The sequence below is a fragment of the Bombina bombina genome, chromosome 5, assembly GCF_027579735.1.
Source record: "Bombina bombina isolate aBomBom1 chromosome 5, aBomBom1.pri, whole genome shotgun sequence".
Taxonomy (NCBI): Eukaryota; Metazoa; Chordata; class Amphibia; order Anura; family Bombinatoridae; genus Bombina; species Bombina bombina.
The window spans coordinates 972,922,593-972,945,032 of record NC_069503.1 but is presented as its reverse complement, the minus strand read 5'-3'; the positions used below and the strand labels follow the sequence as shown (position 1 = coordinate 972,945,032).

General features: G+C 41.2%; 1 protein-coding gene across 1 annotated transcript in view; it reads right to left on the bottom strand.

Moving 5' to 3' along the window:
* Window positions 1–17,506: 17,506 nt before the first annotated feature.
* Window positions 17,507–22,440, bottom strand: part of OSGIN2 (oxidative stress induced growth inhibitor family member 2) — a 185,326-nt gene continuing 180,392 nt past the window's right edge. Inside the window, exon 6 of the mRNA XM_053715185.1 lies at window positions 17,507–21,692. Coding sequence (XP_053571160.1) covers window positions 20,651–21,692 — 1,042 coding nt within the window. The 3' untranslated portion in view covers window positions 17,507–20,650. The remainder of the gene's footprint in view (window positions 21,693–22,440) is intronic.

The following is a 22,440-nucleotide window of genomic DNA, read 5'->3' as shown; positions in this document are numbered from 1 at the left end:
TTAGGTGTCTGAAAGAAGATTCTTCAATCAAGATTGTATTATTTTAAAGCAGAGCAAGTTTGTTCTGCTTTTTTCTGGGGTTTAGCCATAGCCCATGTCAGTCTCTTCAGTAGAGCAGTGGTGGCTCTCTTCAAGCAATTGGGAACTTGTGGGGTATAATCCTCACTGCGCCTCCCAAATAGTTGTAGCTGCCCTAACTTGAAAGCCTGAATAAGATTACTCAGTCTTTCCTTTTTTCCACAGGTCCATGTGAGGGAGAATGCCTCTCAATCATAGTGAGCTGCCCTGCTGCCAGGCAGATTTACATTAAAGGGACACTGAACCCAAATTTTTTCTTTCGTGAAACAGATAAAACATGACATTTTAAGCAACTTTCTAATTTACTCCTATTATCACATTTTCTTTATTCTCTTGGTATCTTTATTTGAAATGCAAGAATGTAAGTTTAGATGCCGGCCCATTTTTGGTAAACAACCTGGGTTGGCCTTGCTGATTGGTGGATAACTATTCATCCACCAATAAAAAGTGGTGTCCAGACATCTGAACCAAAAAAAGCTCATATGCCTTCTTTTTCAAATAAAGATAGCAAGAAAACAAAGAAAAATTGATAATAGGAGGAAATTAGAAAGTTTCTTAACCCCTTAATGACCACAATGTACCCTGTATGTCACTGGTCATTAAGGGTTTTTTCAGGACATAATAGCACAAGTCTAGCAAGAACACGCTATTAATGCCCTCCCTCCAGCAGGCTTTATGGAATAGAGCAGTCTCAATGCTGGTGGCAAGACCGCGCTATAAAACAATCAAGTCCTAAAAAAAGGCCAGTGACATACAGGGTACGTCGCTGGTCCTTAAGGGGTTAAAATTGCATGCTCTATCTGAATCACGAAAGAAAAAATGGGGGTTCAGTGTCCCTTTAAGGTAAGTGCTAAATTTATTTTTTTTTAAGCAGGAAAAAGATATTGGCACTTTAACAGTTAGCTCTGTATGGGACATCAGATGCATTAATCCTATTATGGGTTAATAGGATAATGTGAGGCAGTTTGTGCAGGCACTGGAGACGAGAGGACTCAATTTTTAATAGGCTCAGTTTTTTTTTTATTCCCGGTGTGTTCCGGTCAGGGTGGTAGGGTTTTTTACTTGCTCTCAGCGGCTTTATATTCATAGTGAAGGTTAATGCCGGCCGGGAGGTTCAGCTTGGTATGCCCACGATGGGCGGTCTTTTCTGAAGCCGCAAAAGAGTTGTTGCATGCTTTTTTCCTTATCACAGTGTCGGAAGGGTGATGTACTTTCATTGCGGCTCTGCTTTCTCAGTGAGAGCGGTCGCCGGATACCGGTGGGAGCAGCTTGGATTGAGTCCAGATTTCTCTTCTATTGAGTCTGTTAACCAGCAGGACAGGTAGGGAGCTCAGCAGAGCTAGCTGAGGTGTAGAGGCTGTCCTGTATTTGCTATTAGGATATAAAAGTTGCTTTAAAATTTAAAGGGACAGTAAAGTTTTTTTTTTGCCAGAAGTTTCAAAGTTAAATAAAAGTATTTTAGTCTGAGGAGGAAGATATTTCGGTAGCATCTGAGGGTGAAATCTCAGACAGTGTAATTCCTTCTTCTGATGCTGAAGTTGTATCCTTCAGGTTTAAGCTGGAACACCTCCGTTTGTTACTTAAGGAGGTTTTGGCTACCTTGGACGACTCCGACACTACTGTCGTAGTCAATTCTAAGAAGTTGAGTAAGCTAAACAAGTACTTTGATGTACCTTCCATGGTGGAGGTTTTCCCTGTACCAGACCGGGCTACCAGGCTACAGAGATTATTGCTCAGGAATGGGAGAGACCTGGTATCCCTTTTTCTCCATCCCCAATTTTTAAGAAGATGTTTCCAATAGCTGACTCTATCAAGGAGTCTTGGCAGACGGTCCGCAAGGTGGAAGGGGCAATTTCCACTTTGGCTAAGAGAACCACTATTTCCATAGAGGATAGCTGTTCCTATGGATAAGAAGTTGGAAGGGTTACTTAAAAGATGTATGTACACCAGGGTTTACAATGGCAACCTGCGGTGTGTATTGTTACTGTCACTAGTGCGGCGGCATACTGGTTTGATGCTTTGAATCCAGGATAGGATCAAGTTGGCCAATTCCTTTTTCCATCTAAAGGGGAGGAGAGTCCACGCTTCATTCATTACTAGTGGGAATTAAGAACCTGGCCACCAGGAGGAGGCAAAGACACCCCAGCCAAAGGCTTAAAGGGACTCTGAACCCAATTTTTGCTTTTGTGATTCAGATAGAGCATGCAATTTTTAAGCAACTTTCTAATTTACTCCTATTATCAATTTTTCTTCGTTCTCTTGCTATCTTTATTTGAAATAAAAGCCATCTAAGCTTTTTTGGGTTAAGAACTCTGGACAGCACTTTTTGATTGGTGGATGGATTTTTTCCACCAATCAGCAAAGATACCAAGAGAATAAAGAAAATTTGATAATAGGAGTAAATTAGAAAGTTGCTTAAAAATTCATGTTCTATCTGAATCACAAAAGAAAATTTTTTGGTTCAGTGTCCCTTTAAATACCTCCCGCACTCCCCTCATCCCCCAGTCATTCTTTTCCTGTCGTCACAGGAGGTGGCAGAGAGGTGCCGCAATATCGGAGGTCTCTTATGAGGGGTTCTACCCTTCGCTATGGGACAGGAGTTTAAGTAGCCCTCTAAGCTTCTCAACTCGAGGGCCTGGGTGAACGTTAGAGTCCGGAGATGCAGGGGAGCTTCCCTTTGCGACACCATCCCGACTCATTAACAGTTCCTTTAGCAATCGGCGTTGACGAGTTTTGCAGATTGCTTTCTTCTCTCAAGTCCATGTCAAGAGCGCATCTACTACTTGTCACACTTGAAGGGCCGTGTTCCTGTTCCATGGTGTAGATTATGGTAAGATCGTTTCATTTTTACATAATGATAACACAGAAGTAGGGCCACAGTGTGGCGCCTTTATCTTTATAGAATCAAGGGGTAATCTTCCTATGAGGGGATTATTGAGCAGAGGGGTATGTACATGATTAGTTTATTATGTGATTGCTGCTTTATGTGCAAGGACGCGGCTCTGGCATTTTTTGTGGAACTGACAGATTCTCTTCCAGGAGTTTTGCACGGTTTTGGTGCGCTTTCTTATCGGCAGGGGCGGTCCTGCGTAGTCATCCTTGTGACCGAGTAGGGCTTTTTCACTTCCGGTCTGATCTGCGACGGAGGAGACAAAGTTTCTGAGTCCGGGTCAAAGGAGGTGGTGAGTACCCCGGGCCATTGGTGGTTATAAGGGTGCCTGTTCTAGTCTTTTTTCTAAAAAAGCTATAGAGGATTCTGAAGCGTTAGAGGATACTCCCTCTTTATCTTAGTCTTATACCTGTGTTTATTGTGAGGTATTGGTAGACCAGCCTGCGCAACTGTGTTCCACATGCCTTGAGAAGGCTATGACTTCCAAACATAAGAGAATTTCTAGCACTACTGAGCCGTCCACCTCTGAGGGGTCTCCGTCCCATGAGGTGCATTCCCCATTGGCGTCCCCTATACCACATGCAGCACCCCAGGGTCCGACTGTTACACCTTCGGGGGAAAATTGCTTGACCGCCGGACTTTGCGGATCAGCTTGAAACGGCAGTAGCTAAGGTGATCCATGCTTTACCGCGTTCTGCTAAGCGCAAGCATAGAGCTTTTCATAGCGGCCCGACCCAGGATTTGTGTCCGTCAGATGCCCCAGAGGGGTGGTACAATGACAAGGACCAATCCGACGCTTCGGAAGAGGACCTTTCGGGGTCGGAGTCCGTGTCATCTAAACCTCCGGCAGCGGAGGAACCCGGTTTTTGGTTTAAAATGGAAAACTTACGTTTTTTGTTAAAGCAAGTGCTGGCTACCCTTAGAGGTTCCGGAACCCAAACTCCCAGAGGAGCCCTCCATTCCTAAGTTGGATAAGGTATACAAGGATAGGGTGGCTCCCCAGACCTTCCCGGTTCCTGTCAAGATGACGAACATTATTAAGAATGAGTGGGAGCGATTAGGTTCTTCCTTTTCCCCTTCTTCTCAATTTAAAAAGCTTTTCCCTGTCCTGGAGGCCCAGCTAGAATAGTGGGGGACCATTCCCAAGGTGGATGGGGCAATCTCTACGCTCGCTAAGCACACAACGATTCCTTTAGAGGATAGTTCTTCGTTCAAGGAGCCTTTGGATTATAAGTTAGAAAACATGTTGCGAAAGATGTTTCAACACACAGGGCTTGTTTTTCAACCAGCAGGATTGCACTGAAACTGTCTAAATAAGAAGGACAAGGAGGCTTGTCCTCCTTGTTTAGACAGTTTCAGTGCAATCCGTGAGGCTTGTCCTCCTTGTTTAGACAGTTTCAGTGCAATCCGTGAGGCTTGTCCTCCTTATTTAGACAGTTTCAGTGCAATCCGTAGAGGCTTGTCCTCCTTATTTAGACAGTTTCAGTGCAATCCGTGAGCATTTTTGGGTGTTAATGTAGCAGATTTCTTCCCTACTGTTATTTGAGCCTATTTGTGCTTTACACTGTGCATTTACATCTACAAGGATATTTTCCTTGGCTTGCTAGCTCTGCTGTATTTTTTTACAGTTTTTAATACACTACACTGGTAGTAACTCACTACTTTTTAATTTCCCTATTTAATAAATTTTAAGTTTTATTTTCCCTTTGTGTATAACCTCACTGTATTACACTATCTATATGATATTGCTTTAAGAGTGCTCTGGTTTATCCTTTCTCTTGTCCTTGTTTAGCTTATATATACGGATAATGAGCACCCCCCATTAAATTTATATTGAGAAGGTTTTTTATACCTTATGGATATATAGTCAATTATTTTGAGCTATATACTACAATTGTAAATTATCTGGGGTCTTTAATAGGAGAATATTCCATTCCATTTCTGCATTGTATACTACTTCCCCAGGATTAGCCTGAGTGTTAATTTTCGTCCCTTTCGCGGGGATAAGGCGCAATGCGCTCATCCCAACGTGAAAGCGGACCAAACCAAGGGTGCCTGGAAGCCTGCTCAAGCTTGGAACAAGTCTAAGCAGCACAAGAAGTCGCCTAGACTAAGTCTGCATGAAGGGATGGCCCCCGACTGGTCTGTGGACCGAGTGGGGGCAGATTGTCTCTGTTCTTAGATGCCTGGTTGCAGGATGTTCAGGACCCGTGGGTTTTGGGGGTGGTTGCCCAGGGCTACAGGATAGGGTTCAAGTCCTCTCCGCCCAGGGGCAGATTCCTTCTGTCAAACTTGTCTTCAAGGCCGGAAAAAAGAGAGGCCTTTCTGGGTTGTGTGCGGGATCTATCCGCTCTAGGGGTTATTGTACCAGTACACCAGGCAGAAAGGGGTTTAGGGTATTACTCCAATTTGTTCGTGGTCCCAAAGAAGGAGGGCACATTCCGCCCGATTCTGGACCTCAAATGTTTAAACAAGTTTCTGTCTGTTCCATCGTTCAAAATGGAAACGATCAGATCCATTTCTTCCCCTAGTCCTAGAGGGGCAGCTAATGACCTCTATAGATTTGAGGGATGCCTACCTTCATGTTCCGATTCACAGGGACCATGTCAGGTTCCTCAGATTTGCCTTTCTGGATCAGCATTTCCAGTTCGTGGCCCTCCCCTTCGGTCTGGCGATGGCCCCAAGAATCTTTACCAAGGTCCTGGGGACCCTTCTAGCAGTCACCAGATCCCAGGGCATTGTGGTGGCGCCCTATCTGGACGATATTCTGGTTCAGGCTCTGTCATACCATCTGGCAGAGGTCCACACCAGGGTCCTGCTGCAGTTACTTCAATCTCACGGTTGGAAGATCAATTTCGAAAAGAGTTCTCTTGTTCCCAGTACCAGAGTGGAGTTCTTGGGCAAGATCATAGACTCGGTGTCCATGAAGATCTTTCTCAAGGACAAGCAACGCGCAAAGATGGTGTCCACCTGTCTTGCCCTTCAGTCTACAGCAAGACTGTCCGTAGCTGAGTGCATGGAAATGATTGGGCTCATGGTTTCCAGCATGGACATCATTCCATTTGCCAGGTTTCATCTCAGACCTCTTCAATGGTGCATGTTGAGACAGTGGAACAGCGATCATTCCAATCTGTCGCAGCTGATACATATGGATGCGCAGACTCCCTCTCCTGGTGGATCCGCCCGGATCACCTGTCCATGGGGACATCCTTCCTGACACCATTCTTGGATATTGTTACCATGGGCGTGAGTATGGTGGGATGGGGAGCTGTTTGGGGTGCCAGGATGGCACAGGGGAAGTGGTCTCTCTCAGAGTCCCTTCTTCCTATAAATATTCTGGAGCTTCACACGAGCTACAACGCTCTGGAGGCGTGGCCTCGTCTGAGAGACTTCAGCTTTATCAGGTTCCAGACGGACAATATCACCTCGGTGGCTTAAATCAACCACCAGGGAGGCACGAGGAGCTCCCTGGCAATGAAGGAGGTGTCTCGGATACTGGAGTGGGAGGAGACCCACAACTGTTCGCTCTCTGCAATCCACATCCCGGGTGTGGACAACAAGGAGGCGATTTTTCTCAGCAGGCAGACTTTTTACCCAGGGGAATGGTCTCTTCACCACCTAAGTGTTTCTCTCTCAGATAGGGGACGCCGGAGATCGATCTTATGGCGTCCAGAATAGACGCAATGGTGATGCCTTGGGGGTTCGGTCTAGTATACATATTCCCTTCATTACCGCTTCTTCCTCGTGTAGTGGCGCATATAAAGCAGGAGAGAGCATCTTCCATTCTGATTGCTCCTTCGTGGCCAAGGAGAACGTGGTTCACAGATCTGGTGGGGATGTCATCCTCTCTGCCATGGAGGTTACCCTGTCGCAGGGATCTGCTGGAACAGAATCCTTTTCAACATCAAAATGTCGATTCTCTAAGGCTGACTGCATGGAGATTGAAAGCCGAGTTTTGGCAAAAAGGGGTTTTGCGGAAAATGTGATTGACACTCGGGTTCAGGCAAGAAAGCCGGTCAAATCTGTGTTCAAACCTGTTAATCCTCCCTGGAGTCTTAACCTTGTTCTTAAAGTTCTTCAGCAGGCTCCGTTTGAGCCTATGCATTCCTTAGATATTAAGATGTTATCTTGGAAAGTTTTGTTTCTTGTTACAATTTCTTCTGCTCGTAGAGTTTCTGAGCTCTCTGCATTGCAGTGTGACTCCCCTTACCTTATTTTTCATTCGAATAAGGTAGATTTACGTACTAAGTTAGGTTTCCTTCCTAAAGTGGTTTCGGATAGGAACATTAATCAAGAAATCATTGTTCCTTCTTTGTGTCCTAACCCTTCTTCTACCCTTGTCCTAAGGAGCATTTGCTGCACAACCTAGATGTGGTGCATGCGTTGAAATACTATTTACAGGTGACTAAGGATTTTCGCCAGTCTTCTGCCTTGTTTGTTGTTTTCTCTGGGAAACGTAAGGGTCAGAAAGCTACAGCTACTTCTCTTTCTTTGTGGCTGAAGAGTATAACTTAGCTTGGCCTATGAAACTGCTGGACAGTTTGATACTTTTGCCTTGGCTTCTTTTGGGAGAAAGGTTCTTCATGCAGTGGCGCCTTCTATTTAGGTTCCCTGTCTTGTCCCTCCCTTATCATCTGTGTCCTCTAGCTTGGGTATTGATTCCCAATAGTAATTAGAGATGATCCGTGGACTCACTGTGTCATTAGAAAGAAAACAAAATTTATGCTTACCTGATCAATTTCTTTCTTTCTTGACACAGTGAGTCCACGGCCCGCCCTGTTTATTTCGACAGGCTTTGTTTTGTAAACCTCAGGCACCTCTGTACCTTGTGTTACTTCCTTTCTCTATTTTTCGTACCATCGAATAACTGGGGTTGGAGGGAATGGAGGGGATACTTAACAGCTTTGCTGTAGTGCTCTTTGCCTCCTTCTGCTGGCCATGAGTGATATTCCCAATAGTAATTAGAGATGATCCGTGGACTCACAGTGTCAAGAAATAAATAAATTTATCAGGTAAGCATAAATTTCGTTTTTATATATAGAGCCCAAGAACAGCTTGTATTCCCCTTTATGTTTGCTTGTTTCTTTGTACAAATATACAGCACAAGAATATTAGAGCTTATATACGTGGATGTTATGGGGGTTTTGTTTTGAGGTTTATATTATAGATTTGGCACCTTACCTGATTCTATAGTTTTTTTTTCACACACGCGCGCTCACCGTGTCATACAATATATCAGTCTTTATGTGATATCATTATTATGCGCACTTTAATTTCCCGCCAAAAAAAATCCTGCCAAAATGTACCTTAAAAGACCCACCTCCCTTTGCTGTGTGCCCTCAAACACATCAAGGTCTTCATATTAGCTAGATGTTTTTTGTTTGATACTCTACTTCACATAGCAATTTTTTAAACTACAAGTTTGTTTTAAGGTGGTATTAGCAGATGTTTTTATGTTGTTTTTTTTAAAGCAATCTTTTCCATACTTCAAAGCTTGTTTATTTTTTTTTACAAAAGGGATTATATTAATACTTTATTGCATATTTTAATTTTATTTTTTTTATGCCATAATGTCGCAGCCCTATCCTGTCCCTGAAGTTACCATAGAAACTAAGCTGGCTGAACTCCTTTCTACCAAAGCTAAGTGTGCTTATTGTAAAGCAACTGAAGTAGCTTCTTCAGTTCATTTATGTGACTCATGTTTAGAATTTTTATCGCATAGCGATCAATCTTATGATGTTTCTATGTGTACACATGCACCAACTGTTTCTTCCATACAGATGGATGCAGATGGCGTACCCCCAGTAATGAAAAAATGTTTATTACTACTGCCATTAAGAAGGCCTTCAAATAAATGTAAGAAGTCAGCTCTGATATTACCTTCTACTAGTAATATTAGTACTGATCAACAAAATACTGAAGTATATTTGAATGATGAGGCTCCTTCTAACAGTGAGGCTCCTTCATCGGACGTTAAGCCTGATAACCCTCCTTTTTATTTAAAATTGAACATACTCGTTCTCTTTTGAAGGAAGTCTTAGTCACTTTATGGATAGAAGCTAAACCTTCTGATGATAGAACACTAATCGGTTAAACTCAGTATATAAACCTGTTGTCAATCTCTGAGATTGCTAAGGAATGGTCTAAATTAGGAGTCTCTTTACCTCCCCAGGGAGAAGGGAGGCTTGGGACTCCCCAATCTTCACTTATACAGGTGGGCCATACTACTCAAAATGGTTGTGGAGTGGTGTCATCACAGTGACCAAAAGCAGTGGATACACAGACTTGAAGTATCCGTCAAACACATACACTGGCATTACTATTGTGGATAAAAAAAAAAAAACATAGAACACCTATCATTCTCAATTTCCCTCTTGTGATAGAACTGCTACTTGAATGTGATAAGGTCATTCAAACAAGCTCCCACATCTCAACTACTTACTCCCCTGTGTCCCTTATATATGGCAACCCTGAGCTCCCTCTACCTGTCACTTTGAGCCATACCCCAACATCATTCACATTGAACTACATAGGCCGATTACTCAGGCATGGGAAACTCTAAATCACAAGCTAAAATCCTAGAGGACCAACCTGATCTCCCCTTAACATGGTTTACCTATCTACAAAATAGCCAGTTTATTGCCATGCACTCACAAACACAACTTCATTAGGGAAACTACAATGAGAAACTCTGCACCATGAACCACTTGCTTAGACACCTGATCTCCCTAATCAACAAACTCTTACCAACAGAAAACATCCTCCCGGCATACCTTAACCAGTGGCACAAAGAACTAGGCACAACCTTTTCAACCATAGAATGGCAACGAATGTTCTGGGTTAGCAAGTGTGTTTCGGTCTCGGCGCACGCGCAGGAATCCCACTGCAAACTGCTGAGTAGATGGTACCTCACTCCGTCTAGAATCAAACTAATAGACCTTGTAACTTCTGGCAAGTGCTGGAGAGGATGTGGGTCAGACTGCTCTTTGTTACATATATAGTGGGATTGTCCACTGCTGGAAAATTACTGGAGGGCAGTATGGGGTGACATGACTAAAATTCTGGAAATTAATATACCTAAAACCCCCGAGACATTACTGTTTCATTTCCCCTACAAAATGAATTAAAAAAAACCTGCTAGTGTTGATGTTAGCTTGCACGAAAAATCTCATTCTGATATATTGGAAAATAGCCAATACACCTTAGTTATCAGAAATGGAGATTGAGGGTGCAGAATACCTTGCAATTAGAAAGGTATCACTTGCAATTAGAAAGGTACGTTCTGCCAAAATAGAGATGCATGAGTTGATGGTCCAAATGTGGACCTCAGGCGTCTCGGATCGTGGATATAACGCGACTGATGAGGACTTACGATAGGGGGAAAGGGACGCGTCGGCAGGTGACTGAAGTGACCCGCTTTTCATTGTCTCAAAACCCTCAAACCTCTTTGTCTTTTCACTTTCTTGTCCACCTCTCCTTACTCTACAATTTTCTCCCCCTTTGCCCCGTACTTGCATGTTCCTCCTTCCTTCAAGGGAGAAACAAGAGAGATAGAAGAGGAAATGATTGTCATGCTGAGGCTCTGTTTCTAAACTAGTCACACAGTACTTACTGAGTTACCGTACTTATTCTTGTTCATGCACATTTATTGTTCTGATTTCGCTTGTTTTTCGCTACTTAAAGGAACATGAAACCCAAAAATGTCCTTTCATGATTTAGGTAGAACATACAATTTTAAACAACTTTCCAGTTTACTTCTGTTATTAAATTTAATTCTCTTGGTATCATTTGTTGAAGGAGCAGTAATGCACTACTGGTTTCTAACTGAACACATGGGTGAGCCAATTAAAATTGGTATATCTATGCAGTCACCAATCAGCAGCTAGAACCTAGGTTCTTTGCTGCTCCTGAGCTTTCCTAGATAAACCGTTCAACAACAGATAACAAGAGAAATAAGCAAATTAAATAATAGAAGTAAATTGGAAAGTTGTTTAAAATTGTATGCTCTGTCTAAATCATGAATGTAATTATGACTTTACTGTCCCTTTAAGACTGTTAAAATAGCCTTAACTGCGATGTAATATTTTTCAGCCTGTTTTCCCTTTTTTTTATATATATCCCAGTGTTATACTACTGTACTCATTGTTAACTGCACACATTGCTTATAAAAAAAAATATTAAACCAAAGAGCGAGGAAATGATGCATATTCATCATTGATACACTAAACTATGGTCGATTCAACAACACGTCTAACTTGAACACTGTCATAAGGGACTGGAACCTTCATGGACTTTATAATCATCCTCAAGTTGTATTTATCATCACATTCTAGTTCTTATTGAAAACACAGATTGTTGTTTTGATATATCTAATATGACATTTCAATAAAGCTCTTTTCAAAAAAAGAAAAAAAAAGTGGGGGTGAAAGAGAGAGATATAAAAAGAGAAAGATATAAAGAGATTGAGAAACACATAGAATAAGAAAGAGAAAGATAGAGATCCAAAAAGTGAGAGAGAGAGATACAAAAAGAGAAATAGAGAGATAGATGGTTCTATTTTTTTTTTATAAAAAAAATTGTAGACAGTTGAATAGGGCAAGATGTTGCTTAGAAAAACAGCAAGAAAAATAATATATATATATGCAGCTATTAAAATAACTAAGTATTGCCTGCATTCTAAAAAAATCTGACACATAAGAGAGAAAAAACAAAATTTATGCTTACCTGATAAATTTCTTTCTCTTGTGGTGTATCCAGTCCACAGGTTCATCCATTACTTGTGGGATATTCTCCTTCCCAACAGGAAGTTGCAAGAGGACACCCACAGCAGAGCTGTCTATATAGCTCCTCCCCTAACTGCCACCCCCAGTCATTCGACCGAAGACAAGCGCGAAAAAGGAGAAACTATAGGGTGCAGTGGTGACTGTAGTTTAAAAATAAAAAACACCTGCCTTAAAATGACAGGGCGGGCCGTGGACTGGATACACCACAAGAGAAAGAAATTTATCAGGTAAGCATAAATTTTGTTTTCTCTTGTAAGGTGTATCCAGTCCACGGGTTCATCCATTACTTGTGGGATACCAATACCAAAGCTTTAGGACACGGATGAAGGGAGGGACAAGGCAGGAACTTAAACGGAAGGCACCACTGCCTGCAAGACCTTTCTCCCAAAAATAGCCTCAGAGGAAGCAAAAGTATGAAATTTGTAGAATTTAGAAAAAGTATGAAGCGAAGACCAAGTCGCCGCCTTACAAATCTGTTCAACAGAGGCCTCATTTTTAAAAGCCCATGTGGAAGCTACCGCTCTAGTGGAATGAGCAGTCTCATAAGTTAAACGGATTATACTTCTCAGCCAAAAAGAAAGAGAAGATGCCAAAGCCTTTTGGCCTCTCCTCTGTCCAGAGTAGACAACAAACAATGCAGATGTTTGACGAAAATCCTTAGTAGCTTGTAAATAAAACTTTAAAGCACGAACCACGTCAAGATTGTGTAATAGACGTTCCTTCTTTGAAGAAGGATTAGGACACAGTGACGGAACTACAATCTCCTGATTGATATTCTTATTAGATACCACCTTAGGAAGAAATCCAGGTTTGGTACGCAACACTACCTTATCTGTATGGAATATCAGATAAGGGGAATCACACTTTAAGGCAGATAACTCTGAAACTCTTCGAGCCGAAGAGATAGCTACCAAAAACAGAACTTTCCAAGATAAAAGCTTGATATCTATGGAATGAAGAGGTTCAAACGGAACCCCTTGAAGAACTTTAAGAACTAAATTTAAACTCCATGGCGGAGTAACAGGTTTAAACACAGGCTTGATTCTAACTAAAGCCTGACAAAACGCCTGAACGTCTGCCAGACGCTTGTGCAGAAGAATAGAAAGAGCAGAAATCTGTCCCTTTAAGGAACTAGCTGACAATCCCTTCTCCAATCCTTCTTGGAGAAAGGATAATATCCTAGGAATCCTGACTTTACTCCATGAGTAACCCTTGGATTCACACCAATGAAGATATTTACACCATATCTTATGATAGATTTTCCTGGTGACAGGCTTTCGAGCCTGAATTAAGGTATCAATGACCGACTCGGAGAAACCATGTTTTGATAAAATCAAGCGTTCAATCTCCAAGCAGTCAGCCGCAGAGAAATTAGATTTGGATGTTTGAATGGACCTTGGAGTAGAAGGTCCTGCCTCAGCGGCAGAGTCCATGGTGGAAGGGATGACATCCACCAGAGGGATGATGATCCACCAGATCTGCATACCAAGTCCTGCATGGCCACGCATGTGCTATCAAAATCACTGAAGCTCTCTCCTGCTTGATCTTGGCAATCAGACGAGGGAGGAGAGGAAATGGTGGGAACACATAAGCCAGGCTGAAGGACCAGGGCACTGCTAGAGCATCTATCAGCGCTGCCTGGGGATCCCTTGACCTGGGCCCGTAACAGGGAAGCTTGGCATTCTGACGAGACACCATCAGATCCACTTCTGGTTTGCCCCATAGTTTAATCAGCTGGGCAAATACCTCCGGATGGAGCTCCCACTCCCCGGATGAAAAGTCTGCCGACTTAGAAAATCCGCCTCCCAGTTCTCTACTCCTGGGATATGGATAGCTGAGAGATGGCAAGAGTGAACCTCTGCCCATAGAATTATCTTTGAAACCTCCAACATTGCCAGGGGGCTTCTTGTCCCCCCCTGATGGTTGATATAGGCTACAGTCGTGATATTGTCCGACTGAAATCTGATGAACCTGACCGCAGCTAGTTGAGGCCAAGCCTGAAGAGCATTGAATATCGCTCTCCGTTCCAGAATGTTTATCGGAAGGAGGGCTTCCTCCTGAGTCCACGAACCCTGAGCCTTCAGGGAGTTCCAGACTGCACCCCAGCCCAGAAGGCTGGCATCTGTTGTGACTTCAGTCCACTCTGGCCTGCGGAAACTCATTCCCCTGGACAGATGGACCCGAGAGAACCACCAGAGAAGAGAATCCCTGGTCTCTTGATCCAGATTTAGCAGAGGGGACAAATCTGTGTAATCCCTATTCCACTGATTGAGCATGCAAAGTTGCAGTGGTCTGAGATGTAGGCGGGCAAACGGAACTATGTCCATTGCCGCTACCATTAGGTCGATTACTTCCATACACTGAGCCACTGACGGCCGAGAAGTGGAATGAAGAGCATGGCAGGAAGTTAGAAGCTTTGATAACCTGACCTCTGTCAGAAAATTTTTCATTTCTACTGTATCTATCAGTGTTCCAAGGAAGGAAACTGAAACTCGTTCACCATCCTCCCGTGAGACCTCAGAAAAGCCAGAACAATGTCCGTATGGGACTTGGCGATTTAAAAAGTCGACGCCTGTATCAGAATGTCGTCTAGGTAAGGAGCCACCGCTATGCCCCGTGGCCTTAGAACCGCCAGTAGGGACTCTAGAACCTTCGTAAAGATTCTTGGTGCCATGGCTAACCCGTAGGGAAGAGCCACAAACTGGTAATGCCTGTCTAAGAAGGCGAACCTGAGGAACTAATGATGATCTCTGTGAATCGGGATGTGGAGATAAGCATCCTTTAAGTCCACTGTAGTCATATATTGACCCTCCTGGATCATAGGGAGGATGGTTCGGATAGTCTCCATCTTGAAGGATGGGACCCTGAGAAATTTGTTTAGGATCTTGAGATCCAAGATTGGTCTGAAAGTTCCCTCTTTTTTGGGAACTATAAATTTGAATAGAAGCCCTGCCCCTGTTCCTCCCTTGGAACTGGGTGGATTACTCCCATAACCAGAAGGTCTTGAACACAAAGTAAGAATGCCTCTCTCTTTATCTGGTTTACAGATAATTGTGAGAGATGAAATCTCCCCTTTGGAGATGAAGCTTTGAAGTACAGAAGATATCCCTGGGAAACAATCTCTAATGCCCAGGGATTCTGGACATCTCTTGCCCAAGCCTGGTCGAAGAGAGAGAGAGTCTGCCCCCCACTAGATCCGGTCCCGGATCGGGGGCTACTCCTTCATGCTATCTTAGAGGCAGCCGCAGGTTTCATGGCCTGCTTCCCCTTATTCCAAGCCTGGTTAGGTCTCCAGACTGGTTTGGACTGGGCGAAATTTCCCTCTTGTTTTGCATTAGAGGAAACTGAAGCTGCGCCACTCTTGAAGTTTCGAAAGGAACGAAAATTATTCTGTTTGGTCCTTAACTTATTGGACCTATCCTGAGGAAGGGTGTGACCTTTTCCTCCAGTAATATCAGAAATGATCTCCTTCAGACCGGGCCCGAATAGGGTCTGTCCCTTGAAGGGGATGTTAAGAAGCTTAGACTTTGAAGTAACGTCTGCTGACCAGGACTTAAGCCATAGCGCCCTACGCGCCAAAATGGCAAAACCTGAATTCTTAGCCGTTAGCTTGGCTAAATGAAAAATGGCATCAGGAATAAAGGAGTTAGCTAACTTAAGAGCTTTAATCCTGTCTAGAATATCGTCTAACGGGGTCTCCACCTGTAGAGCCTCCTCAAGAGACTCAAACCAAAAAGCCGCTGCAGCAGTAACTGGGGCAATGCATGCAAGAGGCTGGAGAATAAAACCTTGATGTATAAAAATTTTCTTAAGGAGACCCTCCAATTTTTTATCCATAGGATCTAGGAAAGCACAACTGTCCTCAACGGGGATAGTTGTACGCTTAGCTAGGGTGGAGACTGCTCCCTCCACCTTAGGAACCGTCTGCCACGAGTCCCGTATGGTGGCATCTATGGGAAACATCTTTTTAAAAGCAGGAGGGAGAGAGAACGGCACACCTGGTCTATCTCATTCCTTAGTAATAATTTCCGAAAACCTCTTGGGGACTGGAAAAACATCGGTGTAAACAGGTACTGCAAAGTATTTGTCCATTTTACACAATTTCTCTGGAACCACAATGGGGTCACAGTCATCCAGAGTCGCTAAAACCTCCCTAAGCAATAAGCGGAGGTGTTCAAGCTTAAATTTAAAAGCTGTCATCTCAGAATCAGACTGAAGTAACGCCTTCCCTGAGTCTGAAATGTCACCCACAGATAGAAGCTCACCTGCCTCGGCTTCTGAGAATTGTGAGGGTATATCGGACACAGGCAATAAAGCGTCAGAAAGCTCTGTATTAATTCTAGCCCCAGAGCTGTCTCGCTTTCCTTGTAGCCCTGGCAGTTTGGAGAATACCTCTGTGAGGGTAGCATTCATAACTGCCACCATGTCCTGTAAGGTAAAAGAATTAGACGCGCTAGATGTACTTGGCGTCACTTGAGCGGGAGTTATAGGTTCTGACACATGGGGAGAGTTAGATGGCATAATTTCCCTCTTTTTAGTCAGAGAATCCCCTGGAGATAAATCTTTAAGCGCCATAATATGGTCTTTATAGTTTATAGAAATTTCAGTACATTTGGTACACATTCTAAGAGGGGGTTCCACAATGGCTTCCAAACATATTGAACAAGGAGTTTCCTCTATGTCAGACATGTTTAACAGACTAGTAATGAGACAAGCAAGCTTGGAAAACACTTTAATAAAGGTGAAACAGCAATTAAACAAAAACGTTACTGTGCCTTTAAGAGAAAAAAACTAGCACTTAAACTGCAAAACAGTGTAAAAATACAGTAACATCTTTGAAATTTTTACAGTGTGAGTAAGGGACTAAAGCAACATTGCACCCACTTGCAAATGGATGATTAACCCCTTAGGCCCCAAACCGGATTGAAAAACGTTAAAAAACGTTAAAAATCAATTGAGCACCATGCCACAGCTCTGCTGAGGCTCCTACCTGCCCTTAAATACGATTTTGTGCAGAAATAACTCCTTTGAAATGGTTCTCAGATGCCAGAGGACTCTTCTAGGGAAGCTGGATGTCTCGGCCTGTATTAAAACTGCAAAGTTAGAGTGCTAAAATAGGCCCCTCCCACCATGTACTGGATGTCAGAGGGGCCTTAAGAAAATACTCCTGGGAGTATCTGACTAGCCATGTGGAAACTAGGCCCCAAATAAAGACTTATCTCCCTCAGAGAAAAAACGTCCTATTTATGAAATCATGTAAACGTTTTGTCACTAAGTAATATGAGTATTAACATTCTTTCACTAAAAAAATAACATGGCTACTAGTATTAAAAAAACAGTCCTTACTTGAAGAGAAAATACCCATTAAAGAAATATCTTCTTCTAACACTTTCTCTGCCATCCTCCTTTAGTGACGAAAGACAAAGAATGACTGGGGGGATAGGGGAAGTGGGAGGGATATTTATAGCCGTTGGCTGGGGTGTCTTTGCCTCCTCCTGGTGGTCAGGTATTGATATTCCCAACAGTAATGAATGAAGTTGTGGACTCTCCATGCCTTTGGAAAGAAATCCGCTTTCGTTTTGGTGTTATGCGGTATAATTATTTATGCAACTGTATGGTAACGATTTCAATGCTAACTATGGCTGAAATAGCATAAGGAACATAACATTGTTATAAGCAAGTGGTGTATGTTTTATTTATGTACAAATATGTAAATGTATGTATTAAATCACAGTCAGCTGTACAGAACAAAAGGTTAACAATAATTCTATTTTATTCCTCATATAACTTTTACATTGCAGAAACTTTCACCTCTACAAACATATTTTTGCACAGCAAATTAAGTTATAAACCAAATAAACATTTTTTTTTAATGAATACAGACAGCAAAATATTTAGTAGTGTGGAAAAGTTTCCCAGGTAAACCATTATGACATACAGCATATGTATTTTCTTTTCTATTTTTATTTTCTATTCAGTTTAAGGCTAAAATTACATCTTCACCTTAGAGCAAAGAAAGTGCTTATTTCTTGATTCCTACAAGTGCTAGTGCGCATAAAACCCTGCATGTTATAATTTAAACTTGGAATTAGACTAGCATTATTAATAGTAATTAAACTTGTAAAGGGCACTTTACAAAGATAGATACCGCCTTTACTATCCATTCCCCAGCTTTGCACAACCAATGTTGTTATATTAATATACTTTATAACGTCTAAACCTCAAAATCTCTGCTTGTTTCGAAACCCCTGCAGGCCGCCTATTATCTCAGTGCATTTTATTAGTTGTTCACAGCCAAACAGTGCTAGTTCATGTGTGCCATATAGATAACACTGTGCTCACACTCGTGGAAATATGTAGGAACCAGCACTAATTGGGTAAAATACAGGTTTGTAAAAAGCACTGAGATAAGGGGGCAGTTTGCAGAGGCTTAGATACAAGGTAGTCAAAGAGGTAAAAAGTATATTTATATAACTGTGTTGGTTATGCAAAACTAGGGAATTGGTAATAAAGGGATTTTCTATCTTATAAACAACAATTTTCAAGTTAGACTGTCCCTTTAACATTAATGTAATATAACAGCTGGAGGATCCAGGCATCAAACTGGCAGCAGATAAATCTTGGTCATTTTAATTTCTGCCTTATCTTTCTTAAAGGGACATTAGGTGTAAATTAGAAAAATGTTTCTAGCAAAATCTCTCACTGTTTCAATGACAGCTTGCAGTACTGTGTCTTTAAACATCCAGTAAAAGCACAGCTTGGGACTCGCAGTGCACTGGTCCCGAAAGGAAAACACTGCTGATCCAATCAGCAGCGCTAGTTGCACATCTGAGTTGTGCGACTAGCTTTGCTGATTGGATCGGTGGCGAGTTCCACTCAGGACCAGCAGTGCTCTGTGGGTCCTGAGGGGCACTTCTACTGCGTGTTTAACCCATTTACAGGGGTTAAGCACACAGTACTGTGGGGGCAATAGTCTTACAATGACATGCTCTAATGGATAAGAGTATGTAATTTTTCGATTATAATGGCTCTTTAACCCCCAACATTTCCTTGAAAACTATGAAGGATAGGGAGGCTGGTGGCTTAGTCAGGGAGCTCTGGGGCAAAATCATGTCATGTCAATTCAAGATGGGCAGGAAGTGGGCAGAGCTGGATTGGAGATTTGGGCAGACTGAGGTTTAGGTAGGTTATTCGCAGAAAAATTGGACTCAAATTAAACATTGGGTCTCTCGGCAGAAGCGTCAATGCAGGTGCATGCTGTATACAGATTGTATGTTGCTTGCACAGCACGTTTTGTTTATACATGTGTATGACAAAATGCTTCTAAACAAAATGCATTTCTGTGCATGTCAATTTTCACTATAATGCCCCTTTAAAAACTCTTACTTGTGTGCAAAAAACAAAACAAAATGTAATCTAGGTACTTCTTCAAAATGCTGAAAACCAGTAGCTGGTTTAGGCAATTTACAACACTTTAAAGAAGACCTAGGTTACAAAATTTGCTTTTTTGCCCCTTTTAAGGAGTATTGGACAAGCACAATTTCATATGTTTAATGTCCCTTTAAGTTTATGGCACTATTCTTTAAAATAATTTAGATTTCAAGCAAAGCATTGTTTAAGCAGTATATATTTAAAAATGGATAGTGCTAATTAAAACTTTTAAAGTGTTTTATATATAGATAGATAGATAGATAGATATATGTGCGTGTGTATAAATAAATACATACACATAAGATATTTAAAATATATTTGGTTGTTAAAAGTTACCCAATATAATAACTATTTTATTATGTAGGACTATTTTCGAAAAGAAATGCAGCATTGGCTTTAAACAATAGTAGTTTTAGCAGCTTTTTGGACATATTGAATATGTCTGTAAGGTCTCTTTTTGTTTTTAACCCAACTACAGGCAGTCCCCGGGTTACAGACATCCAACTTAAGTACAACTCGCACTTACAAACGGAGAAAATAGAGCTTAATCACCAATCCTTCTTTCCAGGATAACCCAAAATCCAATTGTCACAAGGACAGAAAGTGATGTGAAATTTTCTGAACACGGGCTCAGAGAGCAAAACAAACTTTTCCCTATGCTATCCAAAACTAAAAAAAATGTTTGGCTAGAGTTTCACCTAAAAATAAGTGCCTGTTCCAACTTACATATAAATTTAACTTAAGAACAAACCTACAGAATCTTGTTCGTAACCTGGGGACTGCCTGTACATATAAGATATATATGCAAAACTGAACGTAAAGATCCTTTCTTTACATTTTTAGCTTGCTAATGTTATTTTAACAACAGCAATCTAAAACTCACGTTAATCAGGATATCTTTATAAGAGCACTTATATAATACCTTTTTTTATGTAAAACAGTATTGTGACTAATAATTTGCTATTCCTTGCTATAGATATATGTATATACATATAAAAGGATATATATATTTTGTAAATAACATTAAATCAAATAGTACCATGTCTGCTATCAACATTGTAAGATTAAAAAAAAAATAATGATTTTTTTATATAAGAAAATAACAATTTCATATAACAAACATGGAAAATATTAGTGTCATGGTAATAAATCTAAATTTAGATTTGAGGATATCCCAGCCTAATGATTTCATTCAAATACAAATACTGTACATTGAAAGAATGAATCTAAGAAAAGTTACTATTTAAAATATGTAGTAAATGTATTTTTTTTCTGTGTATGAGAGAACTTGGCTATTACAACAAAACAGTCTTTTAGTGCATTGTTGAAGGTCTATGTAAAACATGTTCTTTTTTCAAGTCTTGCAATTCAGATGATATCTACAAATTTGCAGATCTCAAATGGCATGTAAGGTAATGTCTTTGGGAATGAAATGCAGCAGACAGGCCTGGATTCTTTTTCTGGATCCCTAAGAAACGCTATCATTGACACTAGCTTCAACAATATCTTGTCTTTTCGTCTTCTGCCGTATTTCTAGACATCGGGTTATAGCAAGTGCCCCACCTTTTAAAAACCGAATGAAATTGTCCCCTACAAGAGGCCCCAGTGCAAAAAGATTAGGTTCCTTGATGGCTTCATAAGTGAACGGATCAATCTCAACTGGATTACTTTTACAGGTAATATTCTGATTGGGATTATGCCCAAGACTTCTACCCATTTCTTTCAAGAATGAAAGATTGGGATGGGAACCTATTAATACTAAAGCCATTGATACTTTTAAGACTTTCTTTAATCCTGAATTACTTTGCAAAACACACTCCATGTCATGGTTAAAAGAAAACACAAAGTGCTCAGGATAGCTTGTGTACGTTGGGTGCAGTTTGGAGCCTGTTGAATAGGTTTGCGTACACATCATATGGTACACCTTGTGGTATTCTGGATAGAGTTTTTTAGGCAATTGCTTAAAAATCAAACTTGGATCATTTATTCTCCTTCGGAAAGCATGTATCACAGGAATCTTATTGTTGTAAGCACATAGTACCGCATCAGCTGCAGTGAGTCCAGCTCCCACTATCAAAATGGGGTCTACTATTCCATTTAGCTTTCCTTTAATAACAGCTGACTCAAATTCTGTAACTGAATGTGACACATAAGGCAGGTCCTCTCCATTTACTCCAAGTCGAGCAGGTGCATCAAATGTTCCTGTGGCAAGAACCAGTGTTTCAGCAAAAAGACAGAAGGACTGATGAGAGTCATCAGCAGCTCTTTGGTAGCCTTGGATTTCCCAATTTTTCTTTAAAACAGACTGATCGTTTTCTTTTTGGATGCACGGCTCGGATGAAGCATCTTCATTATCATGGCTTCCAGATTCATCCTGTTCTCTAAAGGGTTTGGTCACAGAGGTAATGTAGGTGTTGTCAATAAAATTTCTCTGAAGACCCATTACCTTCACATATTGTTTGTAATATGAAGCTACTTCTGCTGGTGTAGCACGATCAGTCTTTAAATTTCTATACAAAACAAAAAACAAGAAATATTAATATAATTCCCAATACAAATACATCAACTAAAATATTGTCATCCCCTTGTCTGGTAAAGCTAGTTACAATGCATTTTATGTAAAGCACCAGAGCCCTCTCGGACACCCATGGATTAAATATTTGGCACATAAGGAATAAGGTCATTAATAAATGAAAATGGAAAATTCGAAACATATAGTGCTGTGAAAAAGCATTAACTCAATTCACTATTTTCTCTATTTTTTGCACATTTGCCATACTGAATAGTTTCAGTTCTTCATTTAGAATGCAATAAGAAGAAAAAATAGAATCTGAGTAAACAAAAAATACAGTTTTAAATAATATATATATTATTTTTTTATTAAAATGTATCCAAACCCCACTAGCCCTGTGGGAAAGAGTAATTGCCCCCATTAACCAAATGTGGCCATTGGATTTAATTAGAGCAGATAGACCCAGGCTTTATCACTGCCAGGTGAACCTAAACATGACTTAAAAAGAACCATCAATGTGAAGTAGGTGACAGAGATTATGTTAATACCACAAGGCTATTGTAGATATTTTCAGATATAATGTGGATAACAATTGAATCATAGAAGGTGGGTATTGTTTCTATAAATAAGCTACATTGGTATCCTTATTAAAATACAGACGATGGATGGATGTTTTGACAATGTGTCTTTTGCCACACTCCAGTCAGACTTGAGATAAATTAATAGTTCTCTTGCAATTCCTCTTA